Raw genomic sequence first — 27074 nt, forward strand, 5'->3', positions numbered from 1 at the left:
CCCCGCGCACCCCGCCGGGCCCGAGGCGCGCCTGCCTGCGTTGCCGTGGCACCCGGCGCCCGGCCTACGTTTCAATCGCGTTCCAGTCGCGACTATAAAAGGCGGCGCGCACGGAACGCCGCCCAGAGCAGCGGGCAAGGCCGGCGTTGCCATCTCCTCAGCCGCGCCGCTCGCCCGCTGAGGGCTCCAGGAGGGACGGGAGAGGGGAACCAGCCCAGCCCCATCCCACCCGCGGGGCGAGCCATGGCCGAGGGCTTGAGGAAGCTTGTCGGCGCGGAGAGCGGCCGGTTGCTGCAAGAGAAGCTGGAGAGCTGGTACCGGGACTACGAGGTGGGCCGCGGGCGCTGCGCGGCTGCTGGGGGGGCCGCCCGGCGAGCGGGCCCTCGGGGGGGGGGGGGGGCCGGCCGGCAGGCAGCGGCGCCGTTGCCGCGGTGCCCGGGCCGCGGGCGGTTGCCGCGGTGACGGTCGGACGCGGAGCGGCGGCCCCCGCCGCCTTCCGGGGGTGCGCTCAGCCCGGGGCGCCCGGCCCCCGCCGCCGGCCGCGGGGGGCAGGCAGCGGCCCCGGTTGGGGCTCAGCGGCCGCCTTGGGACGCTGACCCGCACGTGTGCCCGGTGCCTGCAGCACTCGCAGCTTCAGCGGTGCTCCTCTGTGCCGGTGCCTAGGCTCGCCGAGAGCGAGGGCTGGAGGCTAAAAGGGGCGTTTGAGCCGTAGTGACCGAGTCTGGATCAGAGGAGAGTTTTGCGGTAAGAGATCGGCAGGTGGAAGGGCCGCAGGTGAGGGCGTGCTCGGGGGGAATCGCCTGTGGCCGGGGGCAGTCAGGAAGAGGTGAGGGGAAAGGCTGCTGGAAGTGAGGAGGGGGCTATCCAGCTTCCCAGCTCTTCTGGGGGGGGCGGGGGGAGCTGTTGGCGCTGAGCAGCTGCTGCAAGACGGGACAGCTGCAGGAGGGCTTTGGGGGGGCAGTTCTAAGGGAGGTTTGGGTAGGGGCAGGAGAAGGCTGCAGGTGGATGCCGTGGGATGCACGGAGGAGCAAGAGGTAACAGGAGACTGAGGAGGCGAAGTGGTGGAAGCAGTAGCGAATGTGTGAAATCAGGGCAAGATGAGATGAAGTGACCTCTGATTTGACAACTGTCCGTTTTCTCAGTGGAAAATCTTGACAGAGTGCTCGCTCCTGTGTCCCCAGGTGTCATTAGCTTTGGGATACTGATGGTTGGTTTGGTCATGAGCCTGTAGCCATCTACTGTGTGCTGGGGTTGGTGAGGAAGGGTGCTGAGCAGATGCAGCCTTTTCAAGGGAAGTCAGTTTGGTTTTTGGTGGTTTTTTACGTGGTATGTAGGAGTTACGGTATATTAATAGCTAGTTTAACTCTCTGCAGGACTCTTGGCAAAGGACTGTTTTAAGGAGGCATTTGAGGGTAGCTAGTATAGTTGCCATGGAGTGCAGGACACCAGAGGAGCAAGAACAGAGGCGTGCATTTTAAGATCTTCCACTTGGATGGTGGAGGTAGACCTTGGGAAGGCTGAGCAATGGTGGGAGCTGAACTCTCCATTATAACTGAGGTGGGGGTAGTCTCTGTGGTCTTGGAAAACAAAGACTAGCAGTTTCAGGCTACTCTTGCAGAAAAGGAGGATCTGGCAGGTGGAAGCACCATGGGTGTTATGTCAGTGTAACGAGCTGGAAAAATGCATTTTGGAGTAGTGTTCGGGTGGAGGTTAGCAGGGTGAGGCTGGGCTTCTTGAGGCCAGAGGAAAGCATGTGTTACAGCAATCAGAAGACAAGCTGGCAGGGGCATGGGTGGGAGTTACAGCTGTTTTGGAAGCTTGTGAAAACCGTATGGAGCCTTTAAAGCCTGAAGATGTAGAGGGTGATCCATGCTGAAGACGATACGCAGGTTACAGATAAAGATTAAAGAAGCAGGTACAAAGTGTGTGTTCCCCTGGCAGGTGCAGCAGCATCCTGGACAAATTAACCCCATCAACTCCTTTTTGGGAATTGCATTTGCTGAAAGTGGTGTAGTTCTGCTGTTTTTTTTTTCTTAGGCTAACGCTGGATTTTGCCCGTTCTTCAGGAGTATTGGTTTCAGTTGGCAACTCTTAAAAATCAGATGAAATTGCATGGAGGCCTCCTGTGGATGTTGACAAAGCAAGATAATAGCCTTATATGTATTAGTTAAGCTAATATGGAAAACCAGAGTTTAGACTAATGTTTTTTCATCCAATGATCTCCCATCTTATTGTAAAAACTGTGAAAGATTTTAACACAGATCTATAATTATGATCCTTCTTTTAGGGATATTTATGGTTGCCTCTCCTTTATGAATGGGAAAGGAGTAAGTTTTCTCAAGCAATGAATTAACTGGGTAACAGAGGTCCTGATGTCTTGTTTGTTTGCCTATTAACAGTGTGAACCTTTTACAGATTAGTATTCTAGCGGATGCAGTAAGAAAAGGTTGTGAAGATGTAAGGGGGGGGGAAGTTGTGATATAACAGGAATGATTTTAAGTAAGAAAGCCCACGCAGAGGTATTAATACAGATTAATTTACAGACTAATTCCTGTGATCAGAATCTGAACCGATGCTGTGAAATAATACAACTGAACTCTGAGATTCAAGGGCAGCTCTTCACAATCCTCAATGAAACATCTCGAGAAGGTAAATCAGTGCCTTGTCTTATTACTAACACATTTCACAGGTGTCATCTTTTCAAGCTCTGGCTCTTTCTATGAGTGTTCTCACAACTTCTTAATGTATTTATTTCCTTAGGCGGGCATTATGCAGGTGTGGAAACAATAAAAACTCGTCCCCTGCCATGGCTAGGGACTTGTTTTTCCTGTGCTACTTCAGGAAGGCTCTTTGAAACCAACCTTTCTCTCACTCAGGTATGTAGGAAACTTAGGTTAAGGGAATAGAATGGTGTGAATTTATACCTGCAGGAGAACTTTAATGACTTTCCGTTAATAATAGCCTCCTTCCCTGATGGTGGTTTTTTTTTAAATGACATATGTCATGGAGACAACTGTGCTATTTGTCAGTCTCATCTTATGTTTCCTTTGAAAGGGAAATCAAAGAGGTCATTAAAGTTACTTTTGGCCTTCTAGGGCTTATGGTGTTTCACAACAAATGACAATATGAAGGAATGTGCTCTGTAAGACAAACTATGTTCTTGTATCACTGTCCTTTTCTAGGAAAGAATTATGCTACACTTACATTTGCAAAGATGTCATAGAATGTTATCTCTATTAGTAAAAACCTAACACTATGTAAAAGTACATGCGTAAGCTGAATGTGTGGGTGAACTCCATGCATTCAACTGAGCTTTTTTTAAAGAAAAAATATCTTTGTTTTGTAGCTGAGCATTAGAATATCTCCGGGGCAGGGGCAGCAAGGGGAGTAAGTGCTCATGTCCATCATGATACCACCACACTGAAGGGGTTGCAGGACTAACAGTTTAGCAGAAGACGTCTGCTGTGGCTTTGTGCTTTGCAGGGAAAAAAAAAAGCGTTGGTTGATGCAGTCTAGGGGAAGATACTGAGATTTGACAGTGATGTCTCCATGTTCTCTGACTTCTCTTTTTTTTTACACTTCTGTCAAAATCTTTCACAATTAAAATAAGGGATATCACTTTTCGTTTGTCCTTAAGAGTCAGATTCTGTTGTATTGGAGGAGGGTTCTGCCAAAAAACCCACAAAATGTAAAATAATGATGTTATGAAATGACAGTACACCAGTTACAGACTTGTCGTTGCATGTGACATTAAAATTTTCAAGAAAAGTCTGTTGCACAGTTACTTATTTAATTCCAGTAGTATCAGGCAAATCTACAGGTTGTTAAAGACAGAGCTGCATGTGTAGTGGTGTGCTTTCTGAAATGACGATAGTTGCTGCCTCTGTTCTGATAAATTTATCTGTTACTTCGTGTACATGAATTCCCAAAAACTTGAGTTGGTGGTATAGCCAGTTGTGATTGACTGGACACCCCCCTCCCCCCCGCAACACATCTGCATGAACACTTTGTTCAGGTGATGTGTATACAAGTAGTAAATCTGCGTATGCAGACCTTCCATATTCTCTGTCATGGCATATAAAAAGTGAGTATTTTTCCTAATATAACTGAGTCTTTGTTTTGTGTGCCTGGAAGGTATTGCTTATGTCTCTAGAAGGTATGCAATTGCTTTTGTTTTCAGTTACTTTAGAAATAGTGTTTACTGAAATGTTTAGAAATGTATCTGCTAATAAAGGTATACTACATTCTTGAAGGATTCTGTAAGGCAGAATGTTTGAGCAGCGTGATTTTGTGTTTTGCTGTAGGATTCAATTGAGAAAGACAGGCAGCTGAGAGAGCTGGCCAGCAATCAGGCTTTTCAACTGCAAAAGCTTCAGGAAGAACTGACTTCAACTCATCTACAGCTCGACCATATAGAAGAAGAGTAAGGGAATTAACTGTGATTGTTCTTGTTTGTTTTGTGGTTGTTTCTTGGTTTTTTGTTAACAAGCCATATTTTTCTCTTGATATCTAAACAGTGATGGAGACTTGTAAAATGTTTCATTTCTGGCTTAAAATCAGAGCTTCAAAATACATCTAGGCTCTGGATTGTCCATGTGTGTTCAAAGTGGGGTACAAATGATAGTCATACCCACATTCATAAATTGACTTGGTAGGTTTTGCTTCTGGCAGAGGAGTTTGAAAACATGCCAGTATTCCAGATAAAAGGGTTTTGTATAGTGCATGACCATCCCAGTGGAATTATAGTCAGTGAAATATTACATGCTGAGTAAACTCTGATAAAAATAGAGTAGCTATGGTGCAACACTTACTGAAGGACTACAACATATCATAATGAGTTATGGTATGTAATTGGTGCATGAACATCCAAGAAGTTCAAAATTCAGTGTGGTAAGATGGTGGAAGAAAGGCAGGTTTTCAGATAAGTGACTAGGTCTGAACAGTTTTTGTCCTGGTGTATAAAACATGTTTTGTGGAGCACTGTGGTCTCAAAATGACTTAATTGTGTCAGAAACAAATTTGTGCAGTTGATGCCAGTTCCAGGGCCACTTCAGAGGTAGCTCCAAGTGACAGACACTTTCTCATGCATTCTGTTATCGTGAGAACACTGGATGTTCACAGTCCTTCAGTTGGTACAATAAGTGTTATAACCTAATGCTCTTGCTAAGTCATTCTAAGAATATCAGGTTCTCAGAACTGCAAACTGTATTAACTAGACTAAAGAGGTTCAATAGAGTATTTCAACCTGTATCCTAATCTTGCAGATGCCGCCTGCTTTCATAGAACTGTAGAATCGCAGAATGGTTGAGGGTTGGAACCCCTCTGCTGTTGGCAGAAACATCTTCCACTGGATCAGGTTGCTCAAAGCCCCATCCAACCTGACCTTGAACGCTTCCAGGGATGGGTCACCCACAACTTCTCAGGGCAACCTGTTCCAGTGTCTCACCACCCTCATGGGAAAGAATTTCTTTCTTGTATCCAGTCTGTCCTCCCTCTTTTAGTTTAAAACCACTATCCCTTGTCCTAGTGATAGGACAGGGGTATAAAAAAATAAGGTCTCTCTAACTTTCTAAGAAGTCCCCTTTAGGTACTGGAAGGCTGCAACAGGGTCTGCCTGAAGCCTTCTCTTCATCAAGCTGAACAATCCCAACTCTCTCAGCCTTTCCTCATAGGAGAGGCTGATCGGATCAGATCTCTGATTGTTTTTGTGGCCCTTTTCTGGACCTGCTCTAACAGGTCCCTACTGGGAACCCCAGAGCCTGATGCAGTACAGCCAGTGAGGTCTCATGAAAGGGGAGTAGAGGGGGAGAATCCCCTCCCTTGACCTGCTGGCTGTGCTGCTGTTTATGCAGCTGAGGATATGGTTGGCTTTTTGGGCTATGAACCCACATTGCCAGCTCGGTTTCAGCTTTTCATCTACCACTATCTCCAAGTCCTTCTCCACAGGGCTCCTTTTAAGCAATTTTTCCCCACCAGTCTGTATTGATGCTGATGAGTACCCTGATCCAGGGGTATTACCTTGCACTTGGCCTTGTTGAACTTCATGAAACTGACATGGGCCCACTCTGCAAGCATGTCAAAGTCCCTGTGGATGGCATCCATTCCATCAAGAGTATCAGCTGCACCATTCAGCTTGGTATTGTCCACAAACTTGCTGAGTAGGCACTCAGTCCTGCTGTCAATGTCATTAAAAAAAGATATTGAACAATACCGGTCCCAATACAGACCCCTGACACGCACCACTTGTTGCTGTTTTTTTGGACATTGAGCTGTTGACTGCAACTCTTTGGGCATAGCCATCCAGCCCATTTCTTATCCATCAACTGGTCCATCTGTCCAACACCAACATCCATGTGTCTTCAATTTGGAGACAAGGATGTTGTGTGGAGCCATGTCAAAGGCCTTACAGAAGGCAAGGGAGATGACATCAGTTGCTCTTCCCTTATTAACCAGTGCATATTGTTATCTGTTATGTCTCGAATAAGCACAGCCGTTCTCGTTTTTCACTATTGAAAAAGTCTGTCAGTCAACTCAGAGTGAGTTAATGATCAGTGCATCGCCCTGAAAAGCAGATGAAGACAAAAAAATTTTGTGATCTCACAGTATAAATTAAACATCAAAAATGGCAAGGTTAGACAGAGATGGACCCCATAACATTTGGAAAAAGAGAGGGTTTTGTTTGTTCTTGGCGTTTCAACTGGTTTGAAAGAATTGGGTAATCTTACAAAATAATTTCAGCCTGGGAGGTTTAATAAACAAAGGAATTACTTTATAGAGAAGAGCGATGGGAGATTGGTGGATCTTATTCAAGTCTATACTTGAAGGGAGGATGTAAAGTAGACGGAGCCAGGCTATTTCCAGTGGTGTCCAGTGACAGGACCAGAGGCACAAACTGAAACACAGGAGGTTCCCTCTGAACATCCGGAAACACTATTTTATTGTGATGCTGACTGAGCATTGGCACAGGTTGCCCAGAGAGGTTGTAAAGTCTCCATCCTTGGAGATATTTAAAAGCCATCTGGACATGGTCCTGGGCAACTGGATCTAAGTGGCACAGCTTGGGCAGGGGTATTGGACAAAGTGGCCTCCAGAGGTGACCTCAGCCATTCTGTGGTTCAGGTGGATGTAAATGTTGGTTTAGTGGTGAGGCATTTCATCTTAAGCTCCCGTGTGGATAGAAAGAGATTATCTGATGAGCTGAGGAAAAGCGTTTGATGGTCAAGGTGAGAAGTACGAGGAAAGTTATTCACTAATACAGACAGGAGTGAGTGTGTGGCAATTTGCAGTACAAAAGTCATTTTGGGTTAGCCCCTATGAGAAGTGGGGAAATTAGTGATAAAGCTTTTGTGCAGTTTTGTGGGTTGCATTTCTGTGTGCAGTCAGGTCAGAGAGGTGTTGGCTGTGATCTGCGAAGGTAGTACTCTAGAAGGTGGATGGTTGGGAAGGGGTAATTCAAGCAGAGATGAAGTCGCACATGAAAGTTTCAGAACTGATCCTTTCAAGGCGGTGCAGTATGAAGCAGTGATTATGTAATTATTGGCAGGCAGGGGATAGATGCAGAAGAAAAAATTCATGTCACAGGATACCCGGTCTATGGATGGTGAAGCGAAGAGGGTCCCCCATGGAGTCGGCCAAGTCATGACAATCACACCAATACGGCTACACGCCGTGCTCACTTTATTAAGCAAACAGGTCATATTTATAACTTAAACCAACCGCTCACACGACTCGACACACAGGTGATTGGATAAAAGCTTCCGCTCACGTGGGTGTCCGTGTTGCTGACTGGTGAGCGTGCTGCAGGCGCCTGATCACAGTGTGCCGGTTTCGCGGTTCCCAGGACTTGTTCTGCACCTGGCTCCTTGTTTGTGCACAGCTTGTTTTCTTTCTCACCCTGCTTGTTCCAAGGACAAATTAAAGTTGCTCTGCAGCTTCAACTAACAGGCCTGGGTTGTCCAACCCGGACAATGGTAACATATGTCCTTGGTCCTTTAAAAATCCCTCTACAGTGAAGTCATTCTGAATGCTGTAAATTGTTGAAACTGATGATGAAACTGGAATTGTCTTAATGAAAAATAATGGGTGATAGCTAAATAATTCTGCTATGGCATAGTCAGATTTATAAGTTGTGTGCTGTGCTGATAGTCTGCACAAAGCCCACTGTGATTGTTTTCATATGTTAAGTTGGTATGGGCTTGATCTGCTTAAACAGTCAGTTTGTCATATTAAATTCTCTGGTAGAATCTCTGCCTTTACCATGAAGGTTATTAATTTTTCTTGCAGTCTGGCAAAAACCCAGTTGGCTCTTGAAGACACAAAGACCAAATCAGCCACTACTCTTTTGGCAGCAGAAGACGAAATTGTTCAGCTAAAAGCAGCGTAAGAAAAATTGAATCTTGGGTTATTTGTGGCAGAAAGTCAGCAAGTGGGTTCTGTTTATTCTACACTGTCCTATGCTGTAGCAAAAAATAGGACCTTAACATCCTGTAGCTTTGTTTCTTGATGTTATATGGAGAGAATTAGCCTACGTAGATCTACACGAGAAGAACCCCTATTTCTGAACTTCTACCCTGTATTCTTTAGGCTAGAGAAAGGATTACTTTGAAACCAGCAGCCTGATAGCATTTGAATCTTGTAGATGAAGTTAAATAGGAGAGAACTGTATTCTGAATATAGCTGGAAACCATCGTTTGCAACTTGCTACAATGCTTTTGGAAGTACCGTGCGTGTCAAATAACAGACACTTCAGTCTGTCTATCTTCAGATAAAGTTCTTTATACAGTTTTTTCTTTTAGGCCGTTTTTGCTAAATCCTTTTGCCTGTCTGAATGGAAGTAATGGCTATTGGTGATATTGATGTCTCTGGTTTAAAAATGTTTTTTGAGTTTTTAAGTGTGTTTGTCACATTGGGAAGTTAATCTGGATCGGTAAGGATGCAGCTGGGGGAACTACCTTTCCATTTCAATACAGGGGTCCTTAAAACTAATTTCCTTTTGTTGCTTGACCTTCAGTAATAATAATTCACTGTTATGAGTTGTAGCGCACATCTTTTTGTGGTTTTTTTGTTGGCTTGGTTTTGGGGGTTTTTGTGTGTTGTATTATCAGAAAAGAATACAAAGGTGGTTGAAATGAATTCCAATTATAGTTACATATAATTAATAACAAGTCATACTTATTAAATAAATACTTGCAGCTTTTCAGTTAAATAAGTGCCACGCTTAAAAATGGAAGAAACTTGACTTTTCTGCTCACACTGTAGGAAAGGATATAACTGTCCATGAGTTTATCTTTTCATTTTAGGGCAACTGAGAGGATGAGCTACTCCTCATAAACATAAGTAGACAAAAAAACCCTCAGGCTATTAGAGTTTCTACTTACAGTATCAAGTTAAATATCACTTGTTCATCTCTGGATGTTTATCATTGCTTCTAGATTAATGTTAATTGTTGATTTAATCCATGGACTTTTCCTAGCAAGTGTTGATCACTTTGGATTTTAATTTTTTGGGTGGCTATCTGGGGTATAAATTCATATTCCCATAAAATGGGCTTTTTGATTCGTTGGGTGAAAAGTAGCTCATGTAACTCCTTGATTCTTAGATATAACCTGACTGCTGTCTTCCTGATTAAAATTAATAGTAGGGAATAAAACATCTCACAAGCCCCATGTGTAGGTCTTAATGTAGACTGGACAGAAGTTCATGTTGCCATTTGTATTACTGACAGAAAAACAGAACATTCACATCTTCTGTGAATCCAGGAATTCCGTCTTCTCCGCATGCTTATGGTTCATTTTGGCTCTCTACATTTGCATCTTCTGTCTGGGAGTTCAATCTTTGATTAAAGCAAAGGTGCTATTTTTCATGTTTTGTGCATCATCTTTTCAAAAACTGAACCATTTTAGTTGGGTGAAATTGGATTTGCCTAGTCTTTGCCTACCTGTCAAAAGCAGAGTCCTTCTAAAAGTAGAGAAAGTGAAACCAGGACTGATCTGTGACACCTAGGGCAGGATTTTTTATTTTTTTTTTACACAAGGAACAGTTTGCTAGCAGTATCCTTTGCATCTTTGTAAACCTGTGTTTTAAAACTTTTGGAATAAGCTGATGATCTCATTCCCCTTGTCTATAGTCTGCCTGTCTCTTATATTTAAATCAAATAATTTTTTGCAAGGCATCTTGGTCTCCTGGGCTGTTAGAGCAAATGTGGTCTAGACTCAATCCTATAGCCAGTGTAAGCGTTTGTTATATCAAGATATTAATTATAACAGGATTTAGCTATTTGCTGCAGAATTATGAAGGAAAATACAGATTTTTTTAGATGAATAAAGATCAACATTTAAGAGCAATTGGAGGTTCTTCAGGGGAAGGCAATAAATAGTGTAATTAAAAAATGTTGTTACATGCAGACTTAACAAATTCCTATTAGTACTATTATAAATGGAAGCTTACTACTAGGGTGCTTAGACTCATGCTAAAAGGTCTAATCAAACTTAACAAAGCCAAGTGACACCCTGTGAAGTAAACACCTATCTCTAGAACTTGTCTTCCCGAATCTACTTTCCTTTTCTGGTTGTTCTTTAAATTAGAATTATTTATCCCTCTTTTACTACTACTATGCTAGCAGTCCTTGCTGGAGGAGCTGACTAAGGATGGCCATGGGACTCTAAGGGTATCTGCAGCTTTTCCTACCCAGGTTAGAAGGACAGTCTTTTAGCAGATGTGCTGGCCTTACTACCTGTGTTGGAACAGGAAGCTTGTTAATTGATAGGTGTTGTTTTCATTGTTTTGGATCCTGAAAAATCTCACCATGGTCCTTCGGTAAAAAAAAAAGGAGGGACAGACTGAATGCCTCCAAAGTGAAAAGAAAGCAAGCATCTTTCTTTTTCTGTTTCTTTTGGGGTTGTGTGTTTTGGTTTGGGTTTTTGTTTTTGTTGTTTTTTTTTTTTTCTTTTCCTTTTGGAGTAAGGAAAACAACAGTAACACCAGTGTTAGGAGGGAAAGTAGAGATGTTAGGATACTTTCTAACATTAAGCATAAAGGGCAAGACAAATTTGCTTAACTGGTTGGTTGACAATGATTAAAAAGCACTGCTTCTCTTCTGGAGAGCAAGAGAGGAAACATTAGCTTTTGATACTTCTTCAGTAACATCATTGGTGATATCCTTTGACTGACTAGTATATTCTAGCAAAGAAAGGAACCTGAGGACCTGATATAAGAAAATACCTAGTCTTAAACTGTAGGAAAGAAAACTGAGCTGGTTTAGTTAACATCTTAAATACGAGAAAGAAACAGATTTCTTTCTTAGATTTCATCATCTGAGGTAGTGCAAGAACACGGTGTCAACCAGTGATCTCCCTGTAACACAAGTGTAGTGTATCCAGTCTCTTGCCACAGTAACGCTTTTACATTAAGACTATGCTTTTTAAAAAATTCTTGATTTCCCTGTGTTTCAGCATAAGGAGCTTTCTCAATATTTCTCCTCTTTCTGTTCTTTCTGTTTGATGGTGAGGATTAATTAATAGATGGTTTGCATTGGTAGAAGAACATCTTGTGACTGACTTTATTCTGTGTGTTTAAGTCTGAAGACTTCCCATGCCCAAGAGAAGGATGCCCTGAGGAAGTTAGCTCGTCTGAATGACTATGAGCGGCAGATTCAAATACTGCGGGATGAGATTTCTATCCTGGATGCCCAAAAGTCTGTTCTCCAGAGCAGGTAGAGACATTATTCAGAGAAGTCACTGAATCGGAGAAATTGTTCATGTTGGGTAGCATGAATTTCCTCCTCATTTGAGACTGAAGTATAAACAAAAGCTAAGCTTTTGTACTTTGTCACGAAGGAACATATACTCTTTGTTTTCTTCTAGTGCCCAAATGTTTTAATTTCAGACATCTATGTTAAGTTTCTGTCAAAACAACAAAGAGAGCAGCTTTACAAAATACATCAAGAGCAACTGTACGAGATAAGAGATTAGATTTGTTTGTAAGTCCTCTTTGAATACTATATCATTACAGGGCAGAAACTGTTACATTCTCACTTGTTTGACTTTACAACTCTTCAGTAGTACTGAAAGAGGAACAAATCTCCCAAGTATTCCAAGTTTAAAGTGTGTTTCCCCAAAGCAAAGTGCTTGGCTATACACACTTTAGGAATTACTTTGTTATTCAGGCTGTAGCCCATAAAACGGATTGACACAAATGCCTTCATATTAGACTAACCATCTGCAACTTTGTCTTTCATTATGTTGGCTCAAAATCTCGGCTTACCCTGGTAATAATTAAATTGACACAAAACTCTGTGCACTAGGCAAAAGCATCTGAGGATGGTGAAGTGACCACATGTGCTGCGATGAGAGACAGGACGCTGTTTGATGCAAACAAATGTCAATTTATTGTACAGAAGCACGAGTTTATATATACTTTCAGAAGCTGTGCGTTTTAAACAGATTGGTTCTTTAAGCTAAGCATTGCATACTAGGCAATCCCTGATTGGTGGTTAACTACCAGCAATTAACAGCAAGGTGTTACCTTTCCTTGGTGCCATCCTTGGCGCCATGCGTCCCCCACTCCCTTATCCTCTCTCAGCATGACTCATCATGTTAATTGTTGTGTCTATTCACGCTCCTTGTCCTCCCATAAAAGCTCGAGCACATTCCCCTCAGCTAACTGATTGCCACGCATGGTCCTAATTTCCAGCCCGCTCCTGCACACATGCTCTTTACATGTCTGTCATAGGCTTGCACGGAGCCGTTCTCCTTCCCCAAGGCACAGAGTGAGCAGGTCACCTGGTTCATTTCCACTGAGGAGCTGTTCACCTGGCCAAGCCAGGCGTAAAAACGCTTCACGTCGTGCCTGCCTGGTAGCTCGCTTTGGTGACATTTATGCTCAGGAACGCTTGGATGCAGAGACCCTTTTGAGGACGTACATCAGTGATGTGGAGATGGTACAGAGGATAATATACATTGCAGCTGTGGTAAGAAAAAAATATTTCTTATTTTACAGGCCAGCAGTGTTTTATAAGATATTATGGCTAGATTGGATGAACATCCAAATATCGGCCAATATACATAATCGGATTGAATTTCCTTTTCAAATTTTGACTCCTGTTGGCCCATTTTGTTAGGAATTTTGCGGCAATTCCTATAGCCCTTAGCAACCAATAAGTGTCTTGCATATATATAGGGTTCTGCATATATATATATGCATATAATGCATATGCATATAATAAGGGTTCTGCGCCCCCTACGATACCCAGGAGTTCACACCCTTGGTTCGATACCAATGTCTGCATGGGGTTTTGGACCTACCACCCACCCGTGAATCCTAGGACTTTTACAGTGGTGTCTTATCGCCCTTAGTTACTGGTAAGATTGTCCTGCAGGGGGCTGAACCCTTCACCCACCTACATACCCTATAGGAGTCGAGATCCCACCCACAAATCCTATAGGAACCGCTTTGGTCCTTACCAGCCAAGTCCCTCATGGGAGTTTGGAACCGTGGTTAGAAGACCTCCACACTTGCCTCGGAACTCAAATCCTGGCTCCAAACCTAGAGACCGTTTCCAGAAGTAGGTTCCGTCTCAATCACACTCTTACACACAAGTAACCGATCCCACCCAACCAAACGGTGTCCCTTATACTCACGACTCCATGGTCTTCATTCGGATCTTCATGCACCAGAATTACGGGTCCTTTATACTGCAGTTTTTCCCTAGGAGCTCCAATCCCTTTTGGTTATTGTTTCTCTTTTGTTTGTTGATCTCCGGAGACTGACCTAGACTGCTATCCCGAGCCACAATCTGTGGGGCGCCCCTCAAAAAGTCACAGTTCAGGAAAGCACAGCGAGATCACGTCGGGGTCACCGACTTGTTATAAACAATAACAATTAAAACAATTTTATTTTGGATTCAATCAATTTAAGTTGAGAAACAATAAGCTAAAACAGTGCTGGGTGCACGGAGAACTCAAATAGTTCCACCACACGCACACCTGAGTCCTAAAAGCAGCGTGTTTTATCCCCGGATCTTGACCAATCTCCTCTTGCCGGATGTTCGTCCCGCGCTTTCCCCATTGGGCCGTTAGGGTACGCCTTCTCCTCCTACTGGCTCTCCTTTGGCGTGCTTTTTCAAATCTCAAGGTCTTTGTCTCCTTCGGCGGGCCTTCTCTGGCGTGGTTTCCTTACCTCCTTCGGTGGGCTTTTCCAAGCAGCGATTGCCTCAGGGGAAGGGGAAGCCATCACATTGTCTCAAAGGAGAACCACACGCACCCACTCACCACAACTGCCATACAGGTCCCAGATTTACACAGGTTACAACAATTACACTTAGCACAGCACACTCAATTTTTGACATGAATCATGACTGCGTTTATCACACTACGAGCTCAGTCTAAAGGAATTTGTTTTCATTTTTCTGTATTTAATCTTCTTTTCTATAAAATTGACGTAGTACATACCTGTGTTGGAGCGGCAGCGTGTCTCTTAACGTGTGTGATTCCAAGAACGTTTAACTTATGGAAGTTTTTTTTCTCACAACTGTCATTCAGTTTACATTCTCCAGTTTGACCTTTCTTCCTAACAGACAAGAGGTGCTCCTGTCTGACATGTTAGTCTGTGCCACATAAGATGCTTGTTAGTGAATTCTGCTCTTGATATCTTTAAGTGTGATTCTACTGATCATGGGCATGTGATGGAATGCTACATAAAAATAGAAGGTTAGGTGGGAAGCTTTTCACTCCTGTCTTCTGCAAATAGATCACACTTTAATCGGAGAAGTCTTCCTAGATGAGTACTATTTTTAGCTTTCACTTTTACAGCAGCATTTTCTATTCCTTCTTATAATGATGATACTGGATTAAGTTCATTCTCTCAGATAATAGATAAAAAAAATAATCTCAGTCTCCTGGATTTGACTAGATGTTCTTTAATTTTGCAGGAGTCTTTTCGTGCTGCAAAGATGGCCTACAGACAGTTCAAAATACGTGTAAGAGAGACTCTGTCTCTAGGTCACTCAGGGCCAGAGTCACTTGAAGACACTGTCCTGGATTATATAGTTCGCCATGAGGATCTGTATGACGTTCAAGCCAGTGTCAATGTAAGTCAAGGGCAGTGGGTGGGGAAGTGACGTGCTGATCTATTTCAGTAGCTAATAAATTGGAAGTGTGTAAACTAGAAATGCACTGTAACCTGAAGAAGGAAAAAAGTTTATTGCATGGATTTTATGTCTTGTAGCAGTTTATTTTCCAAAACAGTATGGTGGTGTGACCCAGTAATTACTTGTTTCGTTTGCCTTGATTAGAATGTTTGTCTGCCAGAGTAATATTTTTGGTAAGATACAGTGTAATGATCGATCAAATAAATGTAAGCTAAATTGCATAGTTCCTTAAATTCTGTGTTATACTGAAAAGCTGCATCTCCCGCTTAAGATTGTTGTCAATGATGTAGCTCATACTTTATTTCTAAAATAATAGCACATTCTTTCTGAAGCTAATATTTTCTGCAATAGCATAAGACAACATTGCTGGGAGCTTTTTATACTGTTTTTTAAATGTAGAAAACTGAGAGGCATATTTAGCAGGGATTTCCATACTGCCCATGAGTAAAAGTGTTAGTGAGCTCAAATTACTTAATTGTATTTATTTCCAGGAAGTAATTCGCTCCATGAACATCAGCCCAAAGATTTCATTGCCACCAGAAATCGATTTCATTGTGATCAGCTCTTTGATTCGAGAGTTGTGCCGTGTGGCTTTTTCAATGCAGACACTTGTTCCTCCTCTTGATATTGCCTTTGGTACTGATGGAGAGCTTTTCAGTGAGACCAAGTAAGAACTCTTTTCTTTTCAGTCAGATTCTTACTATTAAAAAACATTAATCAGATTTTATAGTATACTTCTTTCCTAATTAATATAAAGGTTTAAGATTGATGCTAAACACTAATTTGGGACACATATTCCTGGCCTGAGGTGAATTTGGTATGCCTTTAAGGTTTCTGATAGTGTATAAATGCTAGGATGTAGACCAGTGTTAACAGCTCTTTTTAATGAACAGCAGAGCTTTCTGGATAAACTTCAGTGTCTAGAGCATATTTAATTTATCCTTGAAGAGGAAAATTATCATCAGCCTTTCTTTCTCTGTCTGCCACCAGTTTTTACAAAATGTGTGCAACTTTGTTCCTCTTTTCTGGCCCATTTTGTCAAAGTCATGTTTGCTGAGATCTGGCAGTTGGTATCTGATACCAGGATCATCAGCGTGTGTGCTGCAACCTCCAGGCTGTGGCTGATGTACAACATATGGACCATAATACACTTCTATCTCTTCTGGTGTAAAGTTGAGCAAGAAGAAAAATTACTTTTAAAAATGGGAATTTTGTTTAATGAATGCACACCATATTGTAGTTTTTCTTTTTTCCATTGAGTCAGGGCTGGCTGCTTTGTTAGCTGGCAGAGAGCTGTAGGATACTTGCATGCCTTCAAGAAAACTGAGGGGATTGGTATCTCCAAAACAATTACTCTCACAAGCAAGAAAAGCCACACCAATAAGGATATTTCTAATAATAGAATCATAGAATGGTTTACGTTGGAAGGGACCTTAAAGATCATCTCATTCCAACCCCCCGGCCATGGGCAGGGACACCTTCCACCAGACCAGGCTGCTCAAAGCCCCATCCAGCCTGGCCTTGAACACTGCCAGGGATGGGGCACCTGCAGCTTCTCTGGGCAACCTGTTCCAGTGCCTCACCACCCGCACAGTAAAGAATTTCTTCATAATATCTAATCAAAATCTTTTCTCTTTCAGTTTAAAACCATTACCCCTTGTCCTATCGCTACATGGCCTTGTAAACAAGTCCCTCTGCAGCTTTCTTTTAGGCCACTTCTAGGTACTGGAAAGTTGCAATAAGGTGTCTCTGGAGCCTTCTCTTCTCCAGGCTGCTCTCAGCCTGTCCTCATGGGAGAGGTGCTCTGGCCCTTTGATCATCTTCATGGCCCACCTCTGGGCTCACTCCAACAGCGAGTTGTCCTTTTATGTTGGGGGGCTCCCCCAACTGAATGCAGTACTCCAGGTGGGGTCTCACGAGAGCAGAGGGGGAGAATCACTGTACTTGACTTGCTTCCCATGTATCATGCAGCCCAGGATATGGCTGGCTTTCTAAGCTACAAGCGTACATTGCTGGGTCATGTTGAGCTTCTCATACACCAACACCCCCAAGCCCTTCTCCTCAGGGCTGCTCTCAATCCATTCTCCACCCAGCCTGTATTTGTGCTTGGGATGGCCCTGACCCCTGTGCAGGACCTTGCACCTGGCCTTGTTGAACTTCATGAGGTTCTCAACAAGCTCTCAAGCTTGTTGAGGTCCCTCTGGATGGCATCTCTTCCCTCCAGCGTGTCAACTGCACCACTCAGCTTGGTGTCATCAGCAAACTTGCTGAGGGTGCACACAATCCCACTGTCCATGTCACCAACAAAGATGTTAATGCTGGTCCCAATATCGACTCCTGAGGAACACCACTTGTCTTCACTTGGACATTGAGCCGTTGACTGCGACTCTGAGTGCAACCATCCAGCCAATTCCTTATCCACCGAGTGGTCCATCTGTCAAATCCATGTCTCTCCAGTTTAGAGACAAGGATGTTGTGTGGAACGGTGTCAGATGCTTTGCACAAGTCCAGGTTCATGACATCAGTTGCTCTTCCCTCGTCCACCAACACTGTAACTCCATTATAGAAGGCACCAAATTTGTCAGGCATGGTTTGCTCTTAGTGAAGCCATGTTGGCTGTCACACAGTCAACTCCTTATTTTCCGTGTGCCTAATCATTTAAAGCAGAGTACAGACCAGATGGGGAAAAGAGCTTGAGACGTCAAGGAGAGAAACAGAGAAAATAAAAATAGCCCTTAGGAGAGTGCAGAGTCATACATGACTACTTAACAATCCTGTTCAAGTACTGGGCAGTTAGCTATTTGATACCCAAAGCTGTTGGCTGAGCTGAGAAGGCTGCAATGCTATGGTATAGTCTTGGGATGCTTTCTCCACCTACCTGATGTCTGTGGCCTTCAAAAACAGGTGTTTATACATGCTGCTGTGGGAGGCATATACGTGCATCTGTCCATCTACATAGTGAAATATGTGGCATATATATGTGGTACACAGAGATGGAGCAAAACTTGTAGAAATTAAAATATCTCTGGTAGTTACGTGTGATACCATTCTATAAAAGGGCTGGTTAAACCTTATTGTACCCTATATCTTCCTCTATGCAGAGCTTCACGCCTCTGCAGCGTTGCTTTGTGAAAATTGCTATTGTATATGCATTACTAATGTATAGATGCATCGCTATTTTGTATTTCAGTTATTTGGTATTTGGTTTGAGTTTTAATCCACAAAACCAGACGTGTATTATTCAGCCAGTGTTGCAGACTTAGGGAGGTAATATATATCTGGTATGATAATACAGGCCTTCAAAATAATTTTTCTTAGCTAAAATGTGCTGTTTCATTATCATCGTTTGAGGATCTTGCTAATAAAATTGCCTTTTATGTCTCATAAGATGCTAGGATATAACTTTACAGTTGAGATAGAGTATTTCTGTAATATGCTCTACAGGGGTCTTGTTTTAGCAAGGTATTTCAGGGAGATGGGATGACTGTGTCTGCCAAAATGCTCAGAAGATTTAATCTGTCAGTGGACCCAAGGACCCTGGCATGTGTGGGGCTTATGTAAGAATATGGTCTAGTGGTCTTCTAAAGTGGGAGATGAATTTATTGGAGCGTCTCTCAGTATAAGTAGATAGTATGTTCTGTTTAGTCTGTCTTACAAATACATTCATTTTCTAGGTTCACTTAATGAATACTTATTTTTGTGATGTGGAAATATTGTCAAGATAGATATTTATGAGCTGTAGCTAGTATTCTGCTTTTTATCAGCACTGATGAGTTGAAGCACCATATTCATCTTCTGGCACTGATGTGCAGACCCTTCTCGTCCTCTGTGTTTCAATAGGTACCGTCATAGTTTTGGCTCTGATTTCACAGCTGCCTTGGTGGCCTATCATGTGTGGCCTGCTCTGATGGAAAATGACGTTGTAATTGTGAAAGGAGAGGCAGTCACAAAAAGAGGAGCTCTGGTATGTGTTTTTTTTTAAGGAACGTTAAAAAAGTAACTGGATTTAAACACTTTCAAAATTTAAAAAGACAAATTCTTAATTGTTTCCTATTTGGCTGGAGTTGTGTATAACTAGTATCAGTTAGGTTTTGGTGCCTCATCCTGTATTTAGGATGAATGGTTCTGTTTGCCTTAATGTGTTCATTATGCAGATGTATGGTTGTTGGCAGAGGCTGTTCTAAGGAGAAAGTCTGAGGTGTTTACGCTCTGTCCTCAAGCCTTGTCTCCAGCATGGCAAGTCTGCTTGCTGAGTTCATCTTTATTAAATGCCCTCTCTCAAAACAGGTTTGTCAAACTCTTCTCTTACAGTGGTCTCGCAGAAGTAGAAGCCGCAGCCGTAGCACCAGTCCTCTTCTATCTCATCACGTAAGCCCCAGCTGAATGCTTGTAGTATAAACAGCACCAAGTATTTTAAACTCAGAATGTTGGCAACCTTTTAAAAATGCTGATGTGCTGCATGTAGATGTTAGCGTTGGGAGTAAATGCCTTTGCTAGGTCTGGAACGAGGTGAAGCTGAAATGACAGATGGTTATTGCCTGGTATAATTTTCAGTGGAGATACTGTATGAGAAGTAGATCATAGTTACATTCTCAGAAGTATCAACTGTGGATCTCGGAATGCTTTCCCCCTACTCCCCCTTGCTTCAGTACCCTTCTGAATAACTAATTGCATCATCTGGAAGTGTTTTAGTCATCTTGCAGTACATATAGAGCACGTGGTCCCTGCCTCCTGGAATTAGTAATCTGAATTTACCCTATAATGCCTTAAAGGAGCAGAAAATCAGTGTAAGGTGGGCAGGAGTGGAAGAACGGAGGTGGTACTAGTAAGATGTGTGAAACCTTAGCAGAGTTCTACTTATGGTATAGTTACACAGTATCTAATTATTTTTATAAAACTCATGTCTATTTTTCTAATTGTTAGCCTGTCTTATTAAATTAACATAGATGCCCTCAACTTAAAATGTGACTATTGAAAATGTGAGAGGCTTTGGGTAAGACTCAAGTTTTTGTGTGCGTGCAGGGTGTGGAAGAAAAACTAGAAATTTGTTGAATTTGACTTTTCACGTGTGGAGCTGCCCTAATAGACACATGCAAACTTTTTGAATGTTGATGAGTCCCCACGTGCCTTTCTTTCAGTTCTTTAGCACACCTGAGTTTCCTTTTCTGTTTGTCTTGCAGGTGTCTCAAAGCCACAGTCCTTCACCAGTGAGGAGCGGAAGCCCAAGTAAGTGGGCGTATTAGTTCATTATGACTCATGTTTTCACATTAAGCCCTTGAACGACTGAGCAAAGAGACAGAAAAATGTGGTAAAGGTCCTCAACTCTAAAACACTTGTCCAAGTTTTATTTTTAGAATGGGTAGCTCCTTTTCTTTCTGTGTGTGGAAAAAAGCTGAAATTTCTGACTTGGAGAGCTTGTTTTTCACTGTACTCGGAGCACAGTCATGAGTTCTCCCTGCTGGTTGCCTTTATTGTGGCCAGTTCTGTAGTAAGTAAAATGTTCTCTTCCCTAAACAAGAAACAGCTGCAAGTCTGCTGGCTCCATGCTTTTACAAATCCAAAGTAGTGATGGTGAAGTGAGGGATTTCCAGTAGTGTGAATGTGTGCCCATTCTCAAGCCCAGCCGATGTAGAGATTTATTTAAAAAAAAAGTTGTACTGAAATGTGTCTTTTTCTTCAATAGGACGTTAACTGAATGTGTTCCTGTGAATCAGTACATCTGGATCCAATGACTTCACTGGTGCCTTTTCTCTTCAAGAATACCTCAAATCTCGCAATAATGTGAATGAATGGCAATTGTCACTCCAAATGAAATTTGTGTTCAGTGTGGTCTATAGAAATATAGAAGACTTATTTATAATTTTAGAAACTAATTCAGCCCTTCTAATTTAAGGAAAAAAAAAAAGGTGCTTGCAATACTTGCAAAAAAAGGATTATACTTATTTGGCAAAATTTGCAGAGCACTGAGGAACCCATGATGTAATCCTGCAGATGGAGATAGAATTATTCCATCTAGAATGTTTTCCACAGATACCAAACAATGCAATTATCTTGATAGGATGTTTAATATAACCTAAATGGTGAATGTTGCAGAATGTTGAGGTTAGCTGTTACTTGAAAACAGTTTCATTAATTGGTGCTTATTTACAATTTTAGAAAATAGCAATAATCTTAGTATGTGCCAGACTCACACAGCATCCTTTTAAATACTCCTTGCAGTTAACTGAATTTTCTAACTACAGTGCAAAAGTTGCACAGAACAGTCATAAACTACCAATACTCCAGAAATCTACAGGACTTCATTGACATATAGTTCTGAAAGCATGGGTATATGCTTTAGCAAGGCAGTAACAGTCCTTGTTAAATTCATTGTTACTTAGAAATTAATATCATAAAAAACCCTTGCAGTTTGGAACTTAAAAGTATTTTGAATCTGTGCCACCGACTATTTGTAAGCTTGAAATATTTGCTTGAGATGGTCTAATCCAGGGGTCCTCAAACTACGGCCCGCGGGCTGGATACAGCCCCCCAGGGTCCTCAATCCGGGCCCTGCTATATACAGAACCCCCCCGCCCCCCCCCCTGCCGGGGGTTGGGGGGGGAACCAAGCAGCCGCAGATGGCTGCCTGCCACTGCATCCGTGCGCCGGCCCCCTGGTTAAAAAGTTTGAGGACCCCTGGTCTAATCAGTATCACTTTTAATGGGCTTTCATACCAGACTGATAGATTACTAATTCTTGAGAACACGGTGAAAAAACCTTGTCAAATTATCTCTCACTGTGGGTGTTTATTACATGTTAAATGTAAAGATTAGAGACATGGAGAGATTTTATTCTGGCACTTTAAATAGTTTGTTCCCCTTGTAAATGTTTATTTTGATGTCAGCATTCTTGGTTTTGAGAGAACGGATTCTGTTTTTCTCCAGAACCTAATCCGTAGGGCCAGCCATGAACACAAGCCACACAAATGACTGCTTGGGGCCTTGTACTTTTACACAGAAACATAGGATTTGTCATAATGGAGCTGATGTGTAATTCACCAACTCCACTGTCTTATTCCAGTCAATACTCGATGTTTCAAAGGTATGTGGAGCTTTCCCCAGATTCATCTCAACAATTTTGCAATATAAAAATTGCTTTCTGCCTCCTCTTTATCAGCCTATACCCAGGACCGTGACATTTCATTAGTACTACTGTAATAACATGAGCAAAAATATTCTTAAGTCTGAAACTGTTGAGTTCTTGAAAATAAGTTACAGGAGCAGATTTTGTGATCCCTTTTCAGGGATTCTATGCAGATTTACACACCATGTTCTTTATCTCTTCTTGTGTGGCTTAAGACTTTGGTGCAAGGCTATTTGGCAGAGGACCAGACTTCAGGCAGACTCATTGGTCCCCATGAGCCATGGATTGGCTGTGACTCTAGTTCTACAGACTTATTTTCATTGGAATTAGGCCCATAAGTAACCAGGGAGAGCAAAATGAGGTCTTGTACATAGTTGTTCGCAGAGCCACTCTGAATGAACTAAGGGGACACAAAGGCACACGCACGTATGCAGTGTACTTCTTGTTATCTAAGCAAGTCACGAGAGAAAATGCTAAAGCAATACATTTCCTCTTCAAAGAGCGTGATTGTTGGTCACAGCTATGGATCTGAGCTTAAAGTAAACCTGCATATTTCTGTGCTGATCTCATGACTAAAACCACCACAGCTCTGGAAAAACTAAGCACCTGCAACCTGTGTGGCAATAGAAGACAATTAGCTATCCTGACTATGGTTTTGAGCAGAAAAATGAAGATTTTTTTAATTCTTGGTTGTTTTTTTAAAGGTAGGTGTTACATGTTTGTCTTCTGCATGTAATTACCAAGACATGTCTGTGTTACGATTTTGAGTTGAAATAAGTTTCTGTAACAACTCTGAGAAAACTGACTACATCAAGGAAGTGTTTTTCTTGACAAGCATGAGAGGCAGGGTGGTTCCAGACTTGCGCACACTTGTGATGCCACTAAGGACTAGTATTCACAAAGATCTAAATTTGCCATAAAATTGTCAAAAAGACAAATTTGCAGTGCATGGTTGACCACCTCATCTTACTCTCCCAGCAGGTACTTAGAGAACTAGTTAGTCTCAGAGTAAAAGAGAAAACTAATGAAATGACAGCCAAAATGACAGCCATTGACTTGTTTTGGTAGTGAGAAAGCAGCTCTAGGATTTTTTTTTTCTTTCATAATGTTTGAGAGCAGAGCAAACTATTTTCATCAAAATAGGAAGTCAGTGCACAGCATGGTAATGCTCATTTAGTTAAACTTTACTCAGTTGTACTCCGCAGCCCATAGTAATGTTATAGGAATATACTGTTTTGTACTGGTTGCTTGTGCAGCTCATTTATAGCCAATTAAATCTATAGGTCAGATAGAAGATTGCTTTTGGTATCAAGTCAGACACTAATAGCTCCTGTTCTTTTTATCCACGTGCAGAGAATGCATACCAATAAAGATTATATGGAATTAACCAGCAAATGCAAAATAACTTATAAAAAGGGACTTCTGTAATTGCTTTTAAGATCCTATGGAAGAATGGATCATGAATGGGAAATTTACTTGGTATATGATGTGAAATTTACTTCGTATTTTAATAAGAGTTTTTAAAGTCTTAGATAAGATTTTTTTTTTATTTTTATTTTTCTCTAAATCACCTGGATAATGCCACACTTGTAAATACTGCAAAGTAGAAAGAGTAAGGGTGGATTCTAATAGGTGACTGAAAAAAAAAAAAAGAGCCAGTAAGGCTTCTATTATAAGATTGTTTTTGAACAGTATGATCATGATCAAAGTGTCAATAACAGGAAAATAAGACTAGATTTTGAGCTAATTTAAACTCTTTGTAGATGGACTGATGGAGGTGAGACTGCATGGGGTGTAAAAAAGCACCACATTTGGTCCAAGGTGTTTATGTAGAACACCTTTGTGAGAGGTTTTGAGATTGCTGGAGAATTGCTCCTGCCTGTCAGCTCTTTGAAGGCTGATTATGTCTGTCTTGATTCAGAGGCTGTCCTGGAGTCAGCCTTAAGATGTGGATGTTTTATCACATATTTCTGGGAAAATACAATGTCATCAAAGTATCTTCAGTCTTCATTCTTCAATGTTTGCAGCTCAATAACATGAAGTCGAGATTCATGCAGAGCTAGCAGATACTGAGGGGAAATTGCTCAGCTAAATTTGCTAATGCACAATTAAGATTAAAATTCAGAAATTACCTTGGATAGATCCTCCTGGCATCCTGATAGGAGAAAGTTGGGGTCAGGAGGCTGGTGGAGTCTTCCCATCTAATCTAGCCAGCAGTGAACTGTCATGCTGATTGTCTTGTAGGAGGTTCTGAAGATGAATGATAGGTTAAAGCAAAAATACAGCCTGAAGAAAGTAAATGTGAAGGCCAAAAATTATCAAAATGTTCCTTGGGAGACATATATGCCTGTACATCCTCCAGGATTTGAGCCTTTTAACTTTGCTTTTATATTGCATGTATTGCTACTGCAGAAGTTTATCATCCTGTACAAGTGCCATCGAGATTAAATGCTCTCTTTCAGCTTTATGTAACCTTTGTCAGCAATTTTTGATTGGTGTTAAACTACACAATGAATTTTTTACTGTAGCATTGAATAGTTTGTTATGGCTTGTGGCTACCTTAGCTTGGCTTTAGATTGAATGTTTGAAGTTTCAAGACTACTGTATTTCTTTTAGTCATGCAGCATACTAAGCAAGTATACTAAAGAATTGTACATTTCATTTTATGCAGGTTTTTGATAGTTTTAAACAGCACATATAGGCAAATCTCTCAGGCTTGTGCTGATATACAGGTGTATTGTTTGCAGCTGTACAGAAAAGCTGTACCTTTCACTCACAGAGTACAAATATAGAGCAATTGGTGTCAGTTTACTGTTAGCAGACAAAAGGCATGAACACACATGAAGTGGGTTGTGTATGTGTACTTTCTTATGGCTTTGAGAAGGAAGCGTTTATGCCTTGCAAGAACACAGTTCTCAAAGTACTGTTTGTTACCTGCTTGAAAGTAAAGTGTCAGCGTAAAGATGCTGTTTACCACTGTTAGTACTGCTTCCTCTGAAACTTTTTTGATAAAGGGCTTTGGCCTGCATTCAAAGTTCTTTGTTTTAAAAGAAAAAAATGTATATAATAGAGACATAATTTTAGGCTAATTTCTTCCCTTCACAGTAACTGGCATTTAGCCTTTTTCATTGGAGGAATATAATCTATCACAAGCAGGTATGATACTTACCTTTGTAAACTACATCCAGGACCTTCAGTAAAAACCCGTCTGTGTGTCGATATGTGCACCTCCAAGTGAGCATGGACAGGACAAACATTTATTATTTGGAAGCATCAACTTCTATTCACAGAAAACATTTTGCCCTATGGATTTTTATACACTATGCACTTTTTATGGCTGACTTACTGTAATTAATAAAAAATAAATGGAGTTTTAAAAGTGACAAGTATTTTTCAAGTCTATTTTCTGGTACAGTGTGATTCTCGGGTACTTTGTTAATGAAAAAAGTAAGGTGAAACTTTGCAGTTTAGAAAAATCACACAAAATTTATTGCATAAAATGACTATACAATTTTTTAAAATATTAGAATATGCAGTTATGTTAAATAGCTTACAACAAAGATTGATCATAATCTCTTGTCACCTAAATGTAACATTCAGAAAATCTGAAGGACTATTTTATCAGCTTTCTTCTCTGTTTCTTAGGGCTAAGCTTTATGACTGCTTTCAGGGTAACATGTTCATATTCTAATACTGCGTGTAGCGCATGTTGGGTAGAAAGCCTTCCTTTTTGCAAACATTTACGCATGCCTTATGGTTTTATGTGTTGATCAGAAATTGAATGTTTTCTTCTTTACAAGCACTTCACATGCTGCAGGTAAGTGAGTGATTACTGTTCAGGCTGAGGTGAGTTGCTTACATCAGGCCATGCGAAGTACCAGCTGGTTCAGTGCAAAGTCCCCCCCAGGTGCACTGCTGCTGGCTTCAACTTGATTCTGAACATCGCACCTTTGCTCAGAAAAGAAAACTTGATTATTCTAAATGCTTGGCAGGAATCTGCCCAACTAAAACCAGACACAGACAGAGCTGTGCCAGCTCTTTTAATGTAGAGATACAATTAGGTGTTTTGTTTTTTTTCCAGTCAGTGTGTGGTGTCTTGCTCAACCTGAAGAGCTTGTGGTTTAAACGAAGTACTGTCTTCAAATTCATCAGCTAATAAATCAATGAAATGCATATGAAATTTTGAATTTAACCATTTTCAGTTGATTAATACTAGTTAGTACCATGTTTTTCTCACCCAGATTGGAATTTCAGGAATGACTAACTGCAATCTAAATAGTATGTCCATTTCAATTAGCCTGAATAAACAGCATGTTTTAAATCAGTACCTCAAAACTGTATTGTAAATTGGTTATTTTGTTAGGGAATTAATAAAATACCAAGCCCAAGGTCTTTATATCTTACACTAACAACACCTGATCTGCTTTGAATTTAGCTTAAACCACATTAAACCAGATCTCAGTTGCAGTTATTGCAAACAGGCGTCTGATGCCAAACCTCCACGTGATAACTGTTCTCTGTAAGCTTGAGGTCTTTTTTGTTGATAATGCTGTAACAATACTGGCGCAATTTATTGAAAATTGTGATATTGTTCATCACAGGAATTTTAAGCTTGGAAGCGTGTGTTTGTCTTACATGACATGTATAACAGTTCAGGGAAACAGTCTAGAACCTCATAGAGGAAGATCAGTGTGACAGTTTCTTCTCATTTTATAATACGGGTATTATAAAGTACAAATACCAATTTTGTAATACTGGCAAGAGCATACAAATGATAAATTAAGGTAATATTTTACTGTTTTTCTTG

General features: G+C 41.4%; 1 protein-coding gene across 2 annotated transcripts; it reads left to right on the forward strand.

Moving 5' to 3' along the window:
• The first annotated feature begins 20 nt into the window (after positions 1-20).
• On the forward strand, positions 21-25652 carry SPATA18 (spermatogenesis associated 18). Of its 2 annotated transcripts, XM_055700979.1 has the most exons (13): positions 179-330; positions 2544-2649; positions 2761-2876; positions 4305-4423; positions 8284-8379; positions 11576-11710; positions 12730-12967; positions 14927-15085; positions 15637-15812; positions 18986-19109; positions 19457-19513; positions 20326-20371; positions 20829-25652. In XM_055700979.1, exons 1-13 carry the CDS (start codon positions 244-246, stop codon positions 20834-20836), a joined length of 1467 nt encoding a protein of 488 aa, XP_055556954.1. In that variant the 5' UTR covers positions 179-243; the 3' UTR covers positions 20837-25652. The 2 variants fall into 2 exon arrangements, with proteins under 2 accessions (XP_055556955.1, XP_055556954.1); XM_055700980.1 differs by lacking the exon at positions 20829-25652 and having other exon boundaries at positions 21-330; positions 20326-20388.
• Positions 25653-27074: the final 1422 nt, after the last annotated feature.

This window comes from Falco cherrug, chromosome 1 (assembly GCF_023634085.1).
Source record: "Falco cherrug isolate bFalChe1 chromosome 1, bFalChe1.pri, whole genome shotgun sequence".
NCBI classification, from domain to species: Eukaryota; Metazoa; Chordata; class Aves; order Falconiformes; family Falconidae; genus Falco; species Falco cherrug.

Bases quoted from the DNA above. Each gene is read 5' to 3' on its own strand.
- SPATA18 (XM_055700980.1), top strand. From the start codon at position 244: ATGGCCGAGGGCTTGAGGAAGCTTGTCGGCGCGGAGAGCGGCCGGTTG. The intron at 2,877-4,304 runs GTATGTAGGAAA...GTTTTGCTGTAG, and splicing joins CCAACCTTTCTCTCACTCAG to GATTCAATTGAGAAAGACAG. The intron at 8,380-11,575 runs GTAAGAAAAATT...TGTGTGTTTAAG, and splicing joins ATTGTTCAGCTAAAAGCAGC to TCTGAAGACTTCCCATGCCC.